This window comes from Anolis carolinensis, chromosome 2 (assembly GCF_035594765.1).
Source record: "Anolis carolinensis isolate JA03-04 chromosome 2, rAnoCar3.1.pri, whole genome shotgun sequence".
Taxonomy (NCBI): Eukaryota; Metazoa; Chordata; class Lepidosauria; order Squamata; family Dactyloidae; genus Anolis; species Anolis carolinensis.
Genome location: NC_085842.1, coordinates 26839179 through 26861467, shown reverse-complemented (window position 1 = coordinate 26861467; position 22289 = coordinate 26839179). Strand labels below are relative to the sequence as shown.

Genomic DNA, 22289 nt, shown 5'->3' with positions numbered 1-22289 from the left:
AGTAAATGAAAAAAATGCTGGTTTTGAAGATCAAGTAAAATATTGTGACAATAAGATAGAATAATTAAGTTTTTAAAGATAATAAGTTAGTGGAAAAATATTGACTTTACAGATTGTATAACGACACTTACATTGCTGGAAAAATACTAAATACATAGAATAAAATTATTTTTGATCTGTGGTGATCCTACCATGGGGTTTTCTTGGCAAGACTTGCTATTGCCTTTTTCTGAGGCTGAGAGTCTGACTTGCTCAAGCTCAGCTAGTATGTATTCAAGGCCAGGCTAGGATTCAATCACTGTTCTCTATTGCTCTAGCAACCACATCTTGCTGGTCTTCTACACATTGGACAGCCAAAGAAAAATGGGGACATTTACCTCTACTACAGTATTGTTATGTGTATTTATATCCCACTTTCCCAAAAACACTGGGACTCAAAAAAGCTCATAACTTGAAAAAACAAGAAAATTAAAAAAAAAACACGCAGAAGTAAATGCTCAAAGAGAATCCAACTTGTGTTGTCGAAGGCTTTCATGACAGACAAGAGTTCCTTCTCCTACCCTGGAGATCATTCCATAGATATATAAACCCCTCTTGCCTATTTTCCAACAAACCTCATAACCTCAGAGGATGCTTGCCATAGATGTGGGTGAAACGTCAGGAGGGAATGCTTCTGGAACATGGCCATGCAGCCCAGAAAACTCACATACAGACCTTGGAAAACTAGAGTTCTCAGGATTCCATAGCATTGCGCCAAGGCAGTTAAAGTGGTGGCAAATTGCATCCATTCAGGGTAAATTCACAATTAGAGAGAGAACTCTCCCACTTCTGTTTCTGATTGGATCGGTAATCTGACCAATCAGAGAGGAGAAACTTTTCCAACTTTTTTCGGGGCAGAAAGGGGACTTTCTTTTCCTTTGGGATAGAGCTGCAGCAGCAACAAACTGAGGGTTGTTGGAGTGGCATCGCACAAAGATCAAGGTTCGTTTCATAAGGCTTTGGGGGGCAGTTGCCTTGCAATTCATGTACCATATTGTAAGTAGGAAGGATAGAAGTGAAGAAAAAGTCTCTTTGGGTGCATCCACACTGGAGTATGAATGCAGTTCGACTCCACTTGAACTGCCATGGCTCAAGGTTATGGAACCATTGGAGTTGTAATATCCCATAGCATTGATCCATGGCAAATAGCGCCAAAATACATTAAATCTAGTATGTGGATCCAGCCTTCCTCAGAATCATTTAATTTGAGGACTATGGAGAAAGGAGAATTCAAACTAAATGTAGCCTGCCCCTCCAAATTCCATTCACCCTTTGATGTGGTTGATTTCTAATGGTTTCCAACTGATAGTGACTATATCTTGCTAGATTTATTCAGAGAAGGGATTTGCTATTGCCTTCCACTGAGGCTGAGAGAGTCACCAGTGGGTTTCCTTGACCAAGCATGGTTGGCTATCTGTTGGGGGTGTTTTGTTTGTGCTTTTCCTGCATGGCAGGGGTTGGTCTAGATTGCCCTTGAGGTTTCTTCCAGCTCTATGATTTCAGACACACAAAAAAGGAAAAATGTAACAGGCTTAACAATACAGTAGAGAGAAGAGCAGTACTACTAAAAGGCAGATTGTGTTGGATAATACAGAATGTTGGATAAGCAAAGGTTGGATAAGCAAGACTCTACTGTACTTTCAACATTGATTTCTATTTATACATGAGCTTTGGTGGCTATTAGTCCACTTCTTTAGATGTGCTGATAAGAGCAGAATTACAGCCACAGGGTTTTAAGGAGAGTTACATAGATTTGGGAGCAGAGTAAAAGGTAATAGGATGCCAAAAGGTAACCCTTGGCCGTACATTTTTCAAACAACCATATCAGGTGACCAGATATTTAAGAATTTACAAAAGAACACTACTCTTATTTGCTGACCAGAATAATAATAATAATTTATTTGTAGACCGCCCTATCTCTGCGAAGGGACTCAAGGCGGTTTCCAGCACATAAAGCAAACATTCAGTGCCTACAAAGAACATATAAACAAGTTACATCAAAATATATCAAACAATATACAAACAGACTAACAATAAACTTAATACCAAATACAGTAGATTAATAAAAAATACAACTTAAAAACCCCATGCATAAAATGCATCATTTCCTGGATTTTGTCAGCCCTCTGTATGCACTGATTTTGTATCCATGGATTCAACCATCCATGGCTTGGAAATATTTCTTAAAAATCCAAGGAAGCAAACCATTTTATATCCAGGACACCACTTTACTTCATTATTGTATATGATGGGACTTGAACATCCATGGATTTCGGTATGCAGAAGGGGAGCTGAAAACAAACCAGAGTGCACATTTTTGACTATGCTTGAATATTTTCCCAAGGATTTCAAAACTGGTGTTATTAGTAATGATGTATGAAAGAAATCAGTCATTTTTCAAAAATTAGATCTTTCTCTGAAGAGATTCCTTTGATTATATGCGAGGCCCCTGTGTGTGTGTGTCTGTGTCTGTGTGTGTGTGTGCATGTAAGTATGTGTGTGTATTTCATGGCAAAAGCATTGCATAAATAAGTATAAAACAGATAAAATATAGGAAGCACAAGTGGCCAAGTAATTTTAGACCACTGTCTGTTGTTTTAAACAGTTCTTCCTTTGTGCATGAGGCAGGGCACTGTGGGTAAGCATACAGATGTGGGATTGTGTTGTCAAAGGCATTCATGGCCAGAATCACAGGGCTGTTGTGTTTTCCGGGCTGTATGGCCATGTTCCAGAAGCATTCTCCCCTGACGTTTAGCCCCTAATGTTTTGTATACACACACACACACACACACACACACACACACACACACACTTATAGACACACACATATATACCATGGGAGCCCCGGTGGCGAAGTGTGTTAAAGCGCTGAGCTGCTGAACTTGCAGACCGAAAGGTCCCAGGTTCAATCCCCAGGAGCCAACCTAGCAGTTCGAAAACATGCCAATGTGAGTAGATCAATAGATACTGCTTTGGCGGGAAGGTAACGGCACTCCATGCAGTCATGCCGGCTACATGACCTTGGAGGTGTCTACGGACAATGCCGGCTCTTCGGCTTAGAAATGGAGATGAGCACCAACCCCCAGACTCAGACATGACTGGACTTAACGTCAGGGGAAAACCTTTATCTTACCATGGGTCCTTGGTATCCACTGGGGTTTGGTTCCAAGAATTGTAGATACCCAAATCCATAGATTCTCAAGTCCTATGATATACAACGGCAGAATAAAATGGGTGCCTGTTATACAAAATTATATTTAATGTGTGATAGTGGTATTGAACTTTAATGTGCATGATCTATATGCCAATTTTGTGAAGACGCATCCTAAATAGAGAGTTCTAGAATCCCTCATGCGCTCTCCTTTGTTAAGGGTTCATCTACACCAGGGGTCCTCAAACCAAGGCCTGTGGGCCGGATGCGGCCCTCCAAGGTCATTTACCTGGCCCCTGCCCTCAGTTTTAGACTTAGGCTCGCCCAAAGTTCAAAATGACTTGAAGGCACACAACAACAACAATCCTAATTAACTTGACTATCTCCTTGGCCAGAAGCAGGCCCACACTTCCCATTGAAATCCTGATAGATTTATGTAGGTTAAAATTGTTCTTATTTTTAAATATTGTATTGTTCTTTCATTGTTGTTGTTGTTGCACTACAAATAAGACATGTGCAGTGTGCATAGGAATTTGTTCGTAGTTTTTTTTTTTCAAATGATAATTCAGCCCCTCAACCGTCTGAAGGGTTAAAAAGTTTGAGGACCCCTGATCTTCACTGTAGAATGAATGCAATTTGCCATGGCACAATCATAAGAGGTGTAGTTTTACAAGGTTTTCAGCCTTTCCTGCCAAAGAATGCTGGTGCCCCACCAAAACTATAAAGCCCAGGATTCCATGGCATTGAGCTGTGCCAGTTAAAAAGGTGTCAGACTGCATTAATTCTAAAGTGTAAATGTATTTCCAAGGGTGGAGGGAGAGATGGAAGGGGGCAAGTCTGAAATTTATATGTCACCAATTGCCTACCCCTGATGCTAGTCAAGGGTCTGAAATTAAAGATAAAATTAACTATCATCATCATAATTCTCTTGCTTCAGGAATAAACAGCCATGGCGACAGATGTTCCAATCCAAGCTCTCTGCACAGAAATTACTTGCCCCATTTGCCTGGACTACCTCAGTGTTCCCATGACTACTGCCTGTGGGCATAACTACTGCCAAGCCTGTCTCTTGAAATACTGGACCGAGTCTAGAGGACCATTTCCATGCCCTCAGTGCAGACAAATAATCCTGCAGGACACGTTCAGGGTGAACCGACATCTGGCTCGTATGGTGGAGCACATTAAGGACCTTCGGGAGAAGCAAAAGGCCAAAAGGAAGAAGGGAGAATGCGAGAAGCACGAGGAGCCTTTCAAGCTTTTCTGCAAGGATGACGAAGCCCCCATCTGTGTGGTGTGCGACAGGTCCGTGGAGCACCGACATCACAATGTGGTCCCTGTACATGAAGTTTCTGAAGGGTACAAGGTAGGACATTATTAGGATGGATAGGAGTTACAGTTGGCCCTTCCTTCACTTAGTTTGATTTCTGTGGATTTCGTTGCACTATGTAATATAATTTTTGCTTTTGAGTTAAAAATCTTATTTTCTAATTGGTTCTATCATAAAAACCAAACTTTGTTTTTGCGAGATATCCTGCAGCATGGGGTTGTTGTATGTTTTCCGGGCTGTATGGCCATGTTCCAGAAGTATTCTCTCCTGACTTTTGCCCACATCTATGGCAAGCATCCTCAGAGGTCGTGAGGTACCTCACAACCTCTGAGGATGCCTGCCATAGATGTGGGCAAAATGTCAGGAGAGAATGCTTCTGGAACATGGCCATACAGCCTGGAAAACATAGAACAACCTTGTGATCCCAGCCATGAAAGCCTTCAACAACATATCCTGCAGCATATTTTGCTATAGTTTTTCAATCTCATTGAATCTCATCCAAGGGTCCTTCCACACAGCCCTATATCCCAGAATATCAAGGCAGAAAATCCCACAGTGTCTACTCTGAACTGCGTTATCTGAGTCCACATGGCCATATATTCCAGGTCAAAGCAGATAATGTGGGATTTTCTGCCTTGATATTCTGGGATATGGGGCTGTGTGGAAGGGCCCCAATTTAACATTGTTTTTGGAAGTCACAATAATGAAGTTTCTGGAGTATAACAACTTCTTTCAAAGTATGTACTGCACAATTAAACAGGAATAACACTTTAATCCATGGTGGTGGCACAGTGGGTTAAACTGCTAAGCTGTTGAACTTGGTGAGCAAAAGGTCGGCAGTTCAAATGTGAGGAGTGAGGTGAGTTCCCGCTGTTAGCCCCAGCTTCTGCCAACCTAACAGTTTGAAAACATGCAAATGTGAGTAGATAAATACGTACCGCTCCGGCAGGAAGGTAATGGTGCTCCATGTAGTCATGCCAACCACATGACCTTGGAGGTGTCTACGGACAATGCTGGCTCTTCAGCTTAGAACTGGAGATGGGCACCAACCCCCAGAATCTGACATGACTAGATTTAATATCAGGGGAAAACATTTACCTTTACCTAACATTTTCAAACTAGGCACAGTTACATAGTTACATAGTATTGTTGATGGATTTGCTTTAAATGTTCTCGTTTAGGCTGGATTCACACTGTCCCTATATCCTAGGATCTGATCCCAGATTATCTATCCCGGATTATCTGGAAGTGTAGTCATATGATCCAATTCAAAGCAGATAATCTGGATTTTATATGCACTGTAGAAATGACCTAGAATTGACCTGGTTTGCCTTCAAGATCAGATAGGATCTGGTGACTTTGGGATATTTAGGCAGCTTTTTATAGTCTATCCTTTCATTATTATAACATGTAAAATAAGAAGTAAAAAACAGATCTTAAAAACAGAAAGTTCCTAGGTTCAAATCTCATTTGTGTCTTAACTTTAGGTTCTAACAGGGACAGTTTTAACAATGATTCTAGTTCTATAATGCATTCAAATAATGCACACTCAATACCTCAGCAGTTCAAAGCATTATAAAACTTTGTGTGACACATTCGCAAGTCAGATTCTTTTAACATGTTCTCAGAATATCAGGGCTTCAAGAAAGGAAAACAGAAAGAGTGAAAGGGAAGAAAGATGTCAGCAGAGTTTTTTTTTTGTTTAAGGGATGAATGATCTGCCCATATTTTTTCAGCTATTCACTTTAATGTAGATTTTTTTTTTGTAAGTTTCAGGTTGGCCCCAAATGGATTGAGTGAAATTATTTTTCTGTTTTTGCAGGAAAAGCTCAAAGAATATGTGAATTCTTTGAAAAATTATCGAGAGGAGTTTTCCTCCCTGAAAGAAACAAAAGAGAGAAGAATGCAGAGCTTTCTGGTGAGTATTGTTAATGAAGGGCAGGTGAAATGGGATCTTAGGTAGGTTAAGACCTCCCTATGCATCTGTATCAGTGATGCAAGATATCATTGCTATTACTGTAATCATTAGTTTTATAGCCTGGCCTTTCTCCCAAAGACTTAGGGTACATCTGTAGGTTAAAATTAATAGAATAATTTACATGACAAGTTGCTTTGGCTGAACTCCATCTTCCTCTGCTTAATTTCTATGTGGCTTTCCACCCATAGCATCAGTTACAAACAGAGAAGCAGAAGATCACCTCTGCCTTTGAGAGAAAGCAGAAGTTACTTGAAGAAAGGAAGTGTTTTTGGCTGGGTAAACTACAAGATCTGGAGAAAGCAATGAAGGAGGAGGAGAAAGGAGGCCTCGACAAACTTTGTGCAGAGATTTCTGAACTGAGTCAACTGATCAGAGAGATGGAGGAAAAGTGCCTGCAGCCACCGAATGAGCTCCTTCAGGTGAGACTTAAGACTGTTGGAAGTAGCAACCTTCTTCAAGCCTCCACTAGTTATTGGTTATGTATATAATTGCTTGCTGTACTGTAGGTCCATTTATTGGTATGCAGTTTTCCTTAACTCTTTGTTGTGGGAGGGGCTGCAGACCATGTGATCAGATCTGGGCTTGTTCAGGACTTAGACTCCATTTTAGAAATTGTATTCTTAGAGGCTTCAGTATGCTGCTAGTAGAAGCAGAAGCCATTAGATTTTTAAATGTAGAAATAGAGACTCTATTAGACTCACAGAACAGAGAGATGCTTTCGACTTTGGATTGTTAATTATAAGAACGATGCCCAGTGATATCCACACAGAGAAACTACTTCAAACCCTATTTGTAACTGGATTGATATGTAAAGTACCTGTATGCTGAATACATGAAGTTTGTGAGTAAACCAACTATGTTACTTTTAAAGAAGTCTATTTATTTTTGTCCTCTGAGAGCATGATTTAAAAATCAATATATTTTAAGGGAGAGTAGGTGTTTTGGGGCAACTGAAAGAACACTTCTTAAACTCTACTATATATGTGTGTGTGCTTTTTGTGCATTGGCATATATTTGTCCCTAACAATTCAAAGAGATCTCTAGGTACATCAGTTTAATAGCTGAGGAACCTAATTGCCTTGCATGAATGCCATTTTTCCAATATGTTATGGCAGCATTTTTCAAAAGGTTATGACTTCTAACAAGGTCGTCCCTTTTCAAAGATCATGATTTCTCTAAAAGGTTAAGATTTCCATTTCCAAAAAAACAGAGGCTCCACTGAAACCTCTTCTAACAAATAAAGAAGGTCTGATCCTACAAATGGCAATTTGAGTCTCTTTTATGAGAGGAAAAGCGTGATTGCTTATTATTATGCCACTGAAAGGCAACGAGTAAAAAAAATCATCACTGGAATAGTGAGGAAGAAACATTGTTTATTCATTCTTTTGAAAAACAATTCTCTTCTTCTTTCAGGACATCAAAAACACCTTATGCAGGTATGTGCTTCTTTCTACCTTCCTTCCTTTTTCTTTTGTTGGGAAATCACTTTCCTTCCAATATGAGAGATAGCCCCCCATTTTCTTTCTCTCTATTAATAATGTCCAGAGGAGAAGCTGTTTGTTCAAAAGATCTCAGGTCTTAATGTGTGGTGTAGAGACATTTACCCATCAGAAAATCTTCGAAAAGAGCCTATCTTATTGAATCACACAAGTTTATAGGAGCATGACAGTCAATAACTGTTCCTTACAGTTGATGGTGTTTCTTTCCAGCTATGAGAAAGATTCAGGAAACCAATATGTGGACCTTTCACCCAAGTGGGAAGAAAAACTCCGAATGTACTCCCAGAAGAACTCTGATCTAAGAAAAGCTGTGGAGAGCCGCAAAGGTAATTGATTGGGAGAGTTCAAGGAGAGGAAGGCTTAGATGTAAATCTCCAGGGGTTATTACAGTTCCAAACTGATTGCAAAGAGCAGAAAGGTAAAGGTAGAAGTCATTGTTATTATTATTATTGTTATTATTACAATACATTAGTAGTATTAATAATATCCACTTTTCTCTCTGGAACCAAAACTCATAGTGGCTCACAACCTTTAAAAAGCCTAGGTCAAGAAGGAACCATATCCTTCTCTGAGTAAAGTAACAAAAGGTGAGAATTTAGTGCATCTCTCTCCTTTCTCTGTCCTGTCACTGTTTCTGGGTCTTTTGGGAAATGGTCCCCTGGTGCTTTGAGGCTTTATTCACTTTGAAGAATGACCCTTGACTTATCCACAAGTCATAATTTTGCCCCCAAAACATAAGCTCAATGGATACACAAACTTGATTGATACATGAGTATATATGAATAGTTTTTACTTCATTTCTACTTTGGGGCGGAATGGTGTCAGTGACAAAATGCTAGACAGGAATGTCCTCTTTCTCTGTTCAGTGGGAGGACTCATTGGGTTTATACAGCTGAAACTATTCCATAATTGAAACTATGAATCTACATATTTAGTTAGTTAGTATCCTGCCTGATGTGGGAACCAAGGCAGATTACGACAGGAATTAAAAAGATAGGTTTTTCTTTTTTTTAAAAAAATAGTGATAAATGTTTTGTTTTTCAAAATTAATCAAATGTATTTATTTATTTTATTTATTTATTTACAGTATTTATATTCCACCCTTCTCACCCCAAAGGGGACTCAGGGCGGATCACATTACACATATAAGGCAAATATTCAATGCCTTAACATAGAACAAAGACAAGACAAACGTGGGGCTCCGAGCTGGCCTCGAACTCATGACCTCTTGGTCAGAGTGATTTGTTGCAGCTGGCTGCAGCTGGTTACTCAACAGCCTGCACCACAGCCTGGCCCAGCACTTGGAATCAGTGTATAATCATGACAATTACAGTTCTTACTACATCTTAATTATATAGCAGAGCCAAGGGCATGGCAACGGATTGAAAATAAATAAATATATCCAGAGAGAGCCTGGATAATATAGTGTTTGGAGAATTCGACTAGCACTCTGGAGGACAGAGTTTGAATTTCTGCTTGGCCATAAAAATGCACTAGGGTTTTTTTCTGTGTCAGGAGTGACTTGAAACTGCAAGTCACTTCTGGTGTCTGCAAGGACGTAGCCCAGGGGAGGCCCGGATGTTTGATGTTTTACCATCCTGTGGGAGGCTTCTCTCATGTCCTCGCATGGGAAGCCGGAGCTGACAGGCGGGAGATCACCCTGCTCCCCGGATTCGAACTTTGACCTTTCGGTCAGCAGTCCTGCCGGCACAAGACTTTACCCATTGCACCACTGGGGGCAATATTCACTAGGTGTACATTATTCACTAGGTGTACCAAGTCACACTCTTGGTCTCCAAAGAACCGCCCTCTGAAAAAATGTAATCAAGAAAGCCCCAGTAATAGGGTTGTTTCAGGATTGCCATAAGCTGGAAAATTCACACAGAGAAACTGTTAAAAGCGTATATTCATTGTGTGTGTGTGTGTGTATGTATATGTGTATGTGTGTGTGTGTGTGTGTGTGTGTGTGTATGTGTATGTATATATATATATATATATATATATATATATATATATATATATGCTTCTGTGTCCCTCAGCATTGGATCTTATTGGTGTCCTGGCATGGCTTCTTAAGAGATGAGTTCAATGATGCCTTCTAGCATCTTATTTTAAGTCAGCTTTGCACAGGTTGTCATTCTGTACTTCTGCCGTAGCCAGTGAAACCCAAAAATGGGGGCGGGGGGCAATTGTAGTTGGCTTAGGAATTCCCTGTTCCATAAATAACTTGTAATAATATAATCATGGAATTGGAAGAAACCACATGGGCTACCCAGTCCAACCCCCTGCCATGCAGGAAAAGCACAATGAAAGCACCCCCGGCAGATGGCCATCTGGCCTCTGTTTAAAATCCTCCAAGGAAGGACCTTCCACCACACTCTGCTGAACAGGGTTGTTGTGTGTTTTCCGGGCTGTATGGCCATGTTCTGGAACATGACCATACAGCCTAGAAAACACAACAACCCTGTGATCTCGGCCATCAAAGCCTTCGATAACTCTCTGCTCTTACAGTCAGGAAGTTCTTCCTAACGTGCAAGTGGAATCTCTTTTCCTGTAATTTGAACCCATTGCTCCAAGTCCTAGTCTCCAGGATAACAGTATGGATTTTGAAGAACCACATGCTTCAGATGTAATAATAATTCTATTCCTAAGAGTTTGAGATGCTCAGCATTGTTTACTTACTTGGTTTGGATAGCAAATATAAAACGTGATGGAGATTCCTGGAGTATATTAAAATAACTATGGGGCTATCTATATGTCAAAGTATTACAATTTGTTAATGACTTGCTGATAAGTAATTTTATCACCTTTCCCTCTGTTTAATAGAGTCCCTGGAGCATGCACTGGACAAAGTCAATCTGGATCAAGCTTTGGACATAGGTAATTCTCCGATAGGAATCTTCAGGTGTTAATCCCCATGCTAATTGTGTGACTTCTTCCCACTATTTATGGCACACAACCTTGATATAAATGTTGAACTTGGTATGCAGTCCTGAAGGCTGACATCGTGTGCAGTTTCCGCAGAGGAAATCCCATGGAAGGCTTGAGGGTACCACTATAGAGGTAATGTATTTTGACACCACTTGGCTCAATGCTATGGCTCAATGGTATGGAACCATGTGAGAATCCCATAGCATAAAGCCTTGGCGGTTCAAGTGGTTATCAAACTGCATTCAGACTACAGTGTAGATGCACCCTGAGTCTACTTTTGAGTCAACAAAGCTACACTACTAGTGCAAGAATTGTTTCCCCTTTATTATTGTAACAATGTGATTAGATGTATGTATTAAAGAACTTCAACATTTGTACCCCATCTTTCTAGAACAGTGGTTCTCAACCTGTGGGTCTCCTGATATTTTGGCCTACAACTCCCAGAACTCCTAATTTACCAGCTATTAGGATTTCTGGGAGTTGAAAGCCAAAACATCTGGGGACCCACAGGTTGAGAACCACTGCTCTAGAATGATAGACTACCAGTAATAATTAGAGACTAACGGCTACAAGTTTTATAGATAGCTTAGAGTTGTGCATTCAAATCAGACGTCTTTGGAATAGTTCTTGGGGCTTTCCAAGGTGATGTAGATTCATTTCTGGCTTGAAGTAGAGGTTCTGTTCACAAAATGGACTCTTGTTAGGTTTAAAGGGGAAATTACCAGGTTAAAAATATATGGGAAGAAGGGAGCTATGGGAACAGCTGTTCTCCCTCTTAATCCAAGAGCACCTTTCACCTTATTCTTGGGGGAAAGGACTGGATGAGGCTGTGTTTCCAATGCGATCATACTTCGATAATTGAAAAGCTTTTCAAGACTAGAACCTTTTAATCCATTACTCTGTCTTTCTGAAAATGGTCACCTTTTCTAGTGTTACATCCATGATCAAGTTCAGTAAGTTGAAAAAAATCATGGGAAGCAAAATGTTCATTTAAAAAAAATGATATTCTTGCTGTGAGAAGATGTGTGGATTGTTTTCATTGTCATTTCCCTTTATAAGTTTGTCACTCTTCTTTTTCTTTATAATAGATACACTGAAGAAAACAATGAACAAAGGTAATTATTAGAAAGATTAGTACCGGAGAGAATGTTTGTTGGAGGATAGACTTCAAAGAGAAGACTTTCATTTGACTAATTAATTTGGAGGCATTTGGAGAATTGCTGGATACAAATTAAAATGCTCTTGGAAAGTAGTGTTTCCCAGGATTTTAGCCTTTTTGGGGGAAAGTATAATAACTAAAATTGTTAGGATCTATTTATTTATTTGTGTCAGGACCCAGGCTGCAAGGCACCAATAACCATACACAGAGGCCAGAATCTATCTAATATCTTTATTGAAGGAGTATATAAAGTTAATAAAAACAAGTGTAGAAAATAGTCCAGAAATAGACCTTTCAGGAAAGGTCAGAATTAGTCCAAAGAAACAATGTCCAATATGAAATATTAAGGTCCAAAGTTGTAATCCAATAACCGAAACACTCACTTTGCCAGGCAAAGTGAGGGGAGATGACAAGGTCCTTTAGTCCATGAACTTGAGCAAGGCTAGGAATTATCTTGATACTTGAAAACAAGGCTTGAATCGTGGCACAAGGTAACGAGGAATAAGAACAAGGTCCGTGGAATTACTTGGCAAAATCCGTGAAACAAGGCAAGGTTTAGTCCTGGAAAGCGAGGCAAGGTCCGTAGGTAAACAAGGCTGGGAAATAGGAGCAAGGCTTGAGAACAAGGACAAGGCTTGAACAGGAACGAGGCTTGGAACGGAGCGCGCTGTCCAGACACAACTCGCTCCGGAGGCTGACGAATTGACTCCGCGAAGTTACTTCGCGGGTAAAACACCTATATAGAGTCTAACTTTCCCGCCGAGAGCAGTTCTCTGGGAACCAGAAACGAAAGCTAATCTCTGAGACCAGATGTTTGACTCCTTAAAGATTCTCATGGAAAGCAGGCTTAATTGGCTAAATTCTTAGCAGCTATCCTAGCACTCCTGCGCGAGGCCGCTTCCAAACCTCTCTGTTGTTTACAAAACTCATGGCGAGAAAACACAGGAGATGTAGGCTCAGCGTTTGTTTGACATACTTCTGGAACACAACTCTCTTGCAGGTGCAAGGTTCCCAGATCTGGCTGGGAAGAATCTGACTGGGAAAATTCCAGTTCTGACTGGGAAGGTAAAAAACCCAAGTTTTCTTCATCATCAGGCATCACAATGTCATGAGCAGGACTACAAGGCCCATGAGTCATCACACTATCCCCCTCCTCAAGCCCCCTCCCAAACTGGGACTCTCTCCCCGAGGCGCGAGGTCGTGGCTTGGCGGGATAGATCTGATGAAAGCGACGGGTTAGATCAGGAGCATGGACTGTGGAGGCGTCTTCCCAAGAGCGTTCCTCAGGGCCAAAACCCACCCAGTCAATGAGATATTGCAGGCGGCGGCGGTGAAAGCGAGAATCCAAAATGTCCTGAACCTCGAACTCTTCTTCGCCGTCCACCAGAACAGGGGCGGGGGCCGGCCGGTCTGCATCAGGGCGCACACCATCCGCCGGAAGGAGCAGGGAGCGATGGAACACTGGATGAATGCGCATAGAGCGCGGAAGTTGGAGTTTGAAAGTCACGGGGTTAAGTTGCGCCACTACTGGATAGGGACCAATGAAACGGGCATCTAGCTTCCGGCAGGGACGGTGGGAGGGCAAAAAGCGAGTGGACAGAAGAACCCGGTCTCCTACCTTGATTTCGGGGCCCGGCTGGCGATGCTTGTCAGCGTGGCGTTTATAGTCCTCCTTGGCTTGGTCCAGTTGCTGGAGCAAAAGTTGTTGCACCGCTGTGAGTTCCTGCAGCCAGTCCTCTGCTGCGGGAACTTCTGAGGTTTCAATGACAGGAGGAAAGAAACGTGGGTGGAAGCCGTAGTTTGCAAAGAACGGGGTTTCTTTAGTTGAAGCCTGGACCCCATTGTTGTAGGCAAACTCTGACAGTGGTAACAGGGAAGCCCAATTGTCCTGTTGGTAGTTCACATAACAGCGGAGGTATTGTTCCAAGGTGGCATTGGTGCGCTCAGTTTGTCCATCTGTTTGGGGATGATGAGCCGATGATAAACGAGAGTCTATGCCCAATAGTTTTTGTAGTGCTTTCCAGAAACGAGAAGTGAATTGGGACCCACGGTCTGTGACCAAACTCTTGGGCAGTCCATGCAATCTGAAGACATGTTGGAGGAATAGATCTGCAGTCTCTTTGGCCGTGGGAAGGCCAACACAGGGAATGAAATGGGCTAACTTGGTGAAAAGGTCCACCACCACTAGGATCGTGGTGAATCCACAGGAAGGTGGTAGGTCAGTGATAAAATCCGCAGAAATTATTTCCCATGGGCAAGATGGGGTAGGGAGAGGATGCAGAAGCCCTGAGGGCTTTTCTCTCCTTGTCTTGGAGCGCTGGCATACTGGGCAGGTGTTGACATATTTTTCCACGTCCTTGCGGATCTTGGGCCACCAGAAATCTCTTAGGATCAAATGCATGGTTTTAAACAGTCCGAAATGTCCTGCTGGCTTGCAGTCATGACACAGACGAAGTGCTTTTTCCCTACCCGGTCCTGGGGGTATGTAAACACGATTTCTATAGCAAAGTAGCCCATCTTTAAGCGAAAAGGGAAAATGTAGTCCTTGGCGAAGTTGGTCCTGTGCCCAGGCATCTGTTTGCTGGCTAGCCCTGATTTCCTGGGCACAAAGGGGTCCTGGAGTAGGGGGAGTTGATTCGATGGGAGTGGATTTGGTGTTTCCCACTGTGAGCGTGGCAAAGTTCTCGGGTTGTAGTAGTTGGGATTCAAAGGTCTCCTTGCGTCCTGCAGCGTATTCCGGTTTACGTGACAGGGCGTCTGCTTGCTTGGTCTGGGCTGGGGTTACATAATGAATCTGGAAGTTAAAACGTTCAAAGAATAAAGCCCAACGTTGTTGCCTCTGATTTAGCTTACGGGCAGTTCTTAGATGTTCTAGATTCCGATGATCAGTATGAACTTCAATGGGAAATTTGGCCCCTTCTAGCCAATGCCTCCAAGTTTCAAAGGCTGCCTTTATGGCTAATAGTTCTTTTTCCCAAATGGTGTAGTTTCTCTCTGGTGCGGTTAGTTGACGAGAATAAAAGGCACAAGGATGAAGGTGATCTCCCACCGGTTGTAGGAGTACAGCTCCAATTGCCACATCAGAGGCGTCCGCTTGCACAACAAAAAGGGTTTCAGGATCTGGATGCTGAAGGATTGGCTGGGACGTGAATAATTTCTTTAGTTGCTGGAACCCTTTCTCTGCTTGATCTGTCCAGCGGAAGGGCTGTTTCCCACGGATGCAGCTGGTGATTGGGTCAGACCAGCGGGCAAAATCTGGAATGAACTTGCGGTAATAGTTCGCGAACCCCAAGAATCGTTGCACCTCTTTCTTGTTAGTTGGCGCCCGCCATTCCAATACTGCTGAAACCTTTGCCGGGTCCATGGAGAGCCCTAGAGGCGAGATGCGGTATCCGAGGAAATCTACCTCTTGTAGATCAAAAGCGCATTTTTCTAGCTTGGCATAAAGTCCATGATCCCGCAATCGTTGTAACACCATTTTGACGTGGTTCTCATGCTCTGATTGTGATCTAGAAAACACCAAAAAATCGTCCAGGTAGATTATCAAGAACCGATCTAGATAATCCTGAAAGATGTCATTGACAAAATGCTGGAACGTTGCGGGAGCTCCACATAAACCATAATTCATAACTCGGGACTCAAATAATCCGAATTTAGTCTGGAAGGCGGTCTTCCACTCGTCCCCTTCTCTGATGCGAACTAGATTATAAGCCCCCCGAAGATCCAGCTTGGTGTAGACCTTGGCTCCTCGAAGTCGGTCTAGAAGGTCCGAGATTAAAGGCAGGGGATAGCTGTTTCGCTTAGTGATATTGTTCAATGCTCTATAGTCCACCACCAAGCGTAATTCCCCTGACTTCTTTTTCACAAACATCACCGGGGAGGCGGCTGGGGATTGAGAGGGTCTGATGAATCCCTTGCGGAGGTTTGACTCTATGAACTCCCTGAGAGCTTCTTGCTCCGGTTCAGTCAGGGAGTATAGATGCCCTCGCGGGATCGGGGCCCCCTCCACCAAGTCAATGGCACAGTCATAAGGTCTATGTGGGGGTAGTCTCTCGGCTTCTTTTTCGTTGAATACATCCCAATACTCTGAGTACTTCTTGGGCAAGGTGATGATGGGTTCAGCGTCTGTGGCATGGCAGACCTTGGCTACGAGGCAATGGTTTTGGCAGTACTTTGAAGCAAACTGCAGTTCTCTGTTGGACCAGGAGATGCTTGGGTCGTGAAGTGTCAGCCATGGAATCCCCAAAATCACAGGGAAGTGGGGAACCTCAGTAACAAAGAAGGAAATCTCTTCCATATGTTCCCTTATCCACATCCTGGTGGGTTCCGACCACTGGCTTACGGGGCCCGTCTTGAGAGGGCGGCCATCGATGGCTTGCACCACACGGGCATTCTTGAAGTCATGATATTGTAATCCCAGAGAGTCGGCATACTCTCTATCAATGAAATTGTTGGTGGCTCCTGAGTCTATCATGGCGTGGATCATGACGGGTCCCTTTTTTGCTGACCATAAGGTGACCACTAGAAGGAACAGGACCCCGGTTGGCGGCTCTTGAATGGGTTTTTTGACCGGGTTGGCGAGCCTCTCTACGCCCGGTCGTTGGCTTCCCCCGCCGGCTGTGTGCCAGCCGCCTCAGACGCCTTCGTCTCCGTGGAGGACGCCGCCGCAAGACGGGCGGCGGGCTTCCCTTTGGCTGGGCACTCTCTGGCGAAGTGGCCCCCGTTCCCGCAATACCAACAGAGGTTTAGGCGTTGGCGGCGGGCCTTCTCGGCGGCATCTAATCTGGGACGCACATTGCCCAACTGCATCGGTACCTCCTCGCTCCCTCTGGGGTATGGGGATGGTGGTGGGGGTCTCCACACTGGACGCGGCTGAACGCTGGCGGGAGCGGGGGGTTTTGCCCCAGCTCTACCGCTCTGGCCTCGAACCCACTGTTTCCTGTTGGCAATCATGACTTCAGCCCATAAACATTGATCAATGAGTGCTTCAAGAGTGTGGGGAGGATCCACCTTGGAGATTTCCTCCAGCATTTCAATGTTGAGACCCTCCCGGAATTGTCCTCTGAGGGCTACATCGTTCCAGCCGGTGTTGTGGGCCAGTACTCGGAACTCGGCTATGTACTGAGACATGGGTCTGTCTCCTTGAAAGAGGCGCCGGAGTTTGTGACCGGCTGCCTCCAAATTGTCCTCGATTCCCCAGGTCTCCTTAAGGTGGTCCAAGAAGTGTTGCGCTGATCTTAGGTGTGGAGAGGCTTGGTCGAACAGTGCCGTCGCCCAGTTGGCCGCTGGCCCGTCTAGAAGACTGTAAACCCACGCCACCTTGATGTCTTCTTGGGGAAACTCGGCGGCACGGGCCTCTAGGTAAGCCTGGCACTGGCGGCGGAAAACTTGGACCTTGGAGGCTTCTCCAGAAAATTTAGTTGGCAACGCCATGGCCGGGAGGCGGATTCCGCGCTCCCTCAACCCTTTTATTTCTCCATCCTGCGCGTTGAGTCTGTCACGGATGCGGTCCACTTCGTCCTTGCTGATGGTGTAGCTAAGCGGCTGCCCACCCGGCACGGCTCCGGTAGACATTCTGGCCTTGGTTAATTGGTGCTTATGGGTGGCGGAGTCAAACTGTCAGGACCCAGGCTGCAAGGCACCAATAACCATACACAGAGGCCAGAATCTATCTAATATCTTTATTGAAGGAGTATATAAAGTTAATAAAAACAAGTGTAGAAAATAGTCCAGAAATAGACCTTTCAGGAAAGGTCAGAATTAGTCCAAAGAAACAATGTCCAATATGAAATATTAAGGTCCAAAGTTGTAATCCAATAACCGAAACACTCACTTTGCCAGGCAAAGTGAGGGGAGATGACAAGGTCCTTTAGTCCATGAACTTGAGCAAGGCTAGGAATTATCTTGATACTTGAAAACAAGGCTTGAATCGTGGCACAAGGTAACGAGGAATAAGAACAAGGTCCGTGGAATTACTTGGCAAAATCCGTGAAACAAGGCAAGGTTTAGTCCTGGAAAGCGAGGCAACGTCCGTAGGTAAACAAGGCTGGGAAATAGGAGCAAGGCTTGAGAACAAGGACAAGGCTTGAACAGGAACGAGGCTTGGAACGGAGCGCGCTGTCCAGACACAACTCGCTCCGGAGGCTGACGAATTGACTCCGCGAAGTTACTTCGCGGGTAAAACACCTATATAGAGTCTAACTTTCCCGCCGAGAGCAGTTCTCTGGGAACCAGAAACGAAAGCTAATCTCTGAGACCAGATGTTTGACTCCTTAAAGATTCTCATGGAAAGCAGGCTTAATTGGCTAAATTCTTAGCAGCTATCCTAGCACTCCTGCGCGAGGCCGCTTCCAAACCTCTCTGTTATTTACAAAACTCATGGCGAGAAAACACAGGAGATGTAGGCTCAGGGTTTGTTTGACATACTTCTGGAACACAACTCTCTTGCAGGTGCAAGGTTCCCAGATCTGGCTGGGAAGAATCTGACTGGGAAAATTCCAGTTCTGACTGGGAAGGTAAAAAACCCAAGTTTTCTTCATCATCAGGCATCACAATGTCATGAGCAGGACTACAAGGCCCATGAGTCATCACAATTTGCACTATTTATATTCCACCCTTCTCACCCCAAAGGGGGCTCAGGAAGGATCGCAATGCACATTCAATGCAATTTTTAGACATGCAACACATACAGACACAAATAGAGGTAATTCAACATTTTCCAGCTTCTGGCTTCAGGAGGTTATGCTTGATTCTGGCCACATGGGGAGCTGTCGCTTCATCCACTATGATGCTGAGTCCTTTTTTGATTGTAGTATTTCCTCCTTGCTCTTCAATCGCCTGCAGTTTTATGGTGTTATAAATTAAATTAAATTAAATTAAGAGGCTTTGTTTAGTTAAGTAGTAGACAAAGTGTGCCTCAATTTCTCTATGTTGCTTTCCCAAGTTCCCTTATTGACTCCAGCAGTTGTAGATTACACACTTTAAAAATTTAGTAATGACTTTGCATTAACATGGGCATGGGGAACCTACATCCTAATTTAAATATTGAAAAGATTAGGCAAAGTCTTCATTCTGAGCTCACCACCTTTCTGTTGAAGAGCAAAATTTGCTGGAATTAGAAGAGAATCATGCCCTTTCTACACTGCCATATAAAATCCAAATTATCTGCTTTGAACTGGATTATATGGCAGTCTAGACTCATAATCCAGTTCAAAGCAGATAATGTAGATTATCTGCTTTGATAATCCCGATTATATGGCATGTTTTCTTAGCTTGTTGTTTAAGCAAGATAGGGTGATCAGTCCTGGTCAAGACAATTTATTAGTATAGACAATTAAAAACCAACTCTCTTATCACTTCTATCACATGGTTTAGATTCCCACACTTGCTCCATGTGGCACTTTTTCTGGGCCTTCTGACCAGAATGCAGATTTTTCAAAAAAGTAGCAACTCTATAATGGGTCAAACTTTCTGAAACCATCTACAACACAGACTTTTCTTTCTTTCTTTCTCTCTCCCTTTCAGTGAGTGTGACACTGGACCCCAGCACAGCACATCCTGAAATGTTGGTGTCAAAGGATCTGAAGGCTGTGAGATACATTCCAAAATCCCAGGAACTAGCCTCAAACCTGCAAGGATTTAACTGGGAGCAATGTGTGCTGGGCTGTGAAAGATTCCTTTCCGGAAGACATTGGTGGGAGGTTGAGATGAATATGGAGGAGAAGAAGGCACCCGAGGGACATCTGCTTGAGAATCCAGCATGGGTCATTGGAGTTGCAATAGACTTTGTCAAGAGGAAAGGGCCTGTTGACTTTAACCCTAGTGACGGGATCTGGGCTGTAGGGGAATCTGTTGGTGATTTATCCTCACCTGGTCAAGTCACTGCTTTTACTTCTCCAAAGCCCACCCCTCTGATCTTGAGACAAAAGCCCAAGAAGATCTGGGTGGCCCTGGATTGTGAAGAAGGCTGGGTGGACTTCTTTGATGCAGATACCAATGAATTTATCTATACTTTCTACTTGGGAACATTAACTGGGGAGACAATCCGACCTTTTTTCTGCACAAACGTTGCACTGTCCATCTGATGTGTTAACTACTGAGAAGGCCTTCCAACTCTGTCCCAATGCCTTGAAAGGAGGTGACTTTCTACAGTAGTGTTTCTCAAACTCTTCTCCTCCAGGTTTTTGGACTTCAGTTCCCAGAAATTCCAGCCAGTTTACCAACTGTTAGGAATTGTTGGAAGTGAAGTCCAAAACATCTGTAGGAGCAGAGTGAGAAACACTACAGTGGCATCCAATATTGGACCTCCAAATGTTTTGGACTCCATTCCCAGGAGGCTCTCAGTTAAAAAATAGAAATTTAAAAATTTGCTGTTTTTCCACATTTATGAGCATTCTTCGCTTCTAATCTATCAAATGTGGAGAATTGACTATCCTCCATCTATGTTCCACCTTTCCTCCAGAAAGCCTGAGGGCGTTTAAATGACGTTTTCATTTTTCTACTTTTAATGTGTTGTCGAAGGCTTTCATGGCCGAATCACTGGGTTGTTGTGAGTATTCCAAGCTGTGTGGCCATGTTCCAGAAGCATTACTCCTGACATTTTGCCCACATCTATGGCAGGCATCTTCAGAGGTTCTGAGGTCTGTTGGAAATTATACATCTATGGAATGTTATTATTTGAGAACACAGAAATGCTGGACCACTCTAACAGCCACCAGGTCAGACTGCACAGACAAGCCACTGAAATCTACAAGCATGTGGACAATTTCAACAGGAAGGAGGAAACTATGAAAATGGGAAAAAAATCTGGCTACCAGTATTAAAAATCTCTAAAATCAGGACAGTAAATAAAGAACAACACTCAGAAATCATGGAAATTCCAGACAGGAAACAATCAGGGCCAGCGAACACCTTCCAACAAAGGATTCTCTCAGGCAGGAAAGAGCCAGGCTTTGAAGCTGCAAGGCTATTCAATGCTAATCAAGGTGGCCAATTGCAACATTCATAGTTTCCTCAAACAGGCAATAGCTCTTTTCCACACCCTGGACCTTCCAACAGACCTCACAACCTCAGGATGCCTGCCATAGATGTCGGCAAAACGTCAGGAGATAATGCTTCTGGAACATGATCATACAGCTTATCTTTTACAACTTTTATTCACAACAATCCTGAGATTGGTTTGAGTAAGAAATATTTGCCCTGTGACTCAGAAAGGGATCTCCCCAATTTTACTCAGGTCCTGTTAGTTATTAAAATGCCATATATCAGATTACTAATAATGTATCAAGTATCAACATATACTTACTGAATCGATTTTCAGGTTTGGAGGCTTACCCAGGGGTTTGGAAAATTGCTTAAAATGCACTGGATTCTTCGGAGCCTGAGTCTTACAGCTAGTCTGTTAGGAGACTTTGTCATATCCATGAGGGGAAGACAACTTTGCAAACTGGATGGGATGCAAGAGCAGAAAATCAATTTGATTTCATGGAGAGCCTTCTTTTGCCAGTTTTCTCTTCTGCTCTGTATTGTATTTTTACGGTATTCACTCTTTGTCTTTTGCACTTTAAGCAGTTTTCTATTATTGACTTGCATCAATGTTGGTTTCTGACTACCTTTCGTATAATCTGCCAGTGCATGTTTATCTTCTTCTACTGTTTGTTTCACCTGCAGAAGTCTCATCTCCTTTTTGTCATCAGTTTTCTTGTTTTTCTGTCCAGATAATCCAGCTCACAATTTCAGCAGTGTATCTGATTATGGAGATGGCCCTATTATTATTATTATTATTATTATTTTATGACACAGCAAACATGCTGGATTTCGTATCACAAAATCACAAGTCGAACACTGCCCAAGTGTCTAGGACTGTGATGTATTTTCGGATGATGCGTGCAGATCCCAGTAGGGTGGCCTTTTGCAGTTGGCAGATCGTGATTTTGTCAATGTCTATTGTTTCCAAATGCCGGCTGAGATCTTTTGGCACGGCACCCAATGCGCTGATTACCACCGGGACCACCTGCACTGGTTTCTGCCAGAGTCTTTGAAGTTCAATCTTGAGGTCCTGATAGCGGCTGAGTTTTTCTTGTTGTTTTTTGTCAATGCGACTGTCACCTGGGAGGGCAACGTCAATGATCCAAACCTTTTTCTTTTCCACAACTGGAAAAGAAACTTTTCCACAAAATTATTATTATTATTATTACTACTACTAT

The 22289-nt window shown here is 43.1% G+C and overlaps 1 protein-coding gene across 2 annotated transcripts; it reads left to right on the top strand.

The window, feature by feature from the left end:
• The first annotated feature begins 894 nt into the window (after positions 1-894).
• LOC103281843 (zinc finger protein RFP) lies at positions 895-20416 on the top strand. 2 transcript variants are annotated; one of them, XM_062969494.1, is made up of 9 exons: positions 895-981; positions 4128-4553; positions 6340-6435; positions 6684-6914; positions 7909-7931; positions 8205-8320; positions 10821-10874; positions 12014-12040; positions 19609-20416. In XM_062969494.1, exons 2-9 carry the CDS (start codon positions 4140-4142, stop codon positions 20166-20168), a joined length of 1521 nt encoding a protein of 506 aa, XP_062825564.1. In that variant the 5' UTR covers positions 895-981; positions 4128-4139; the 3' UTR covers positions 20169-20416. The 2 variants fall into 2 exon arrangements, with proteins under 2 accessions (XP_062825564.1, XP_062825565.1); XM_062969495.1 differs by lacking the exon at positions 895-981 and having other exon boundaries at positions 3894-4553.
• Positions 20417-22289: the final 1873 nt, after the last annotated feature.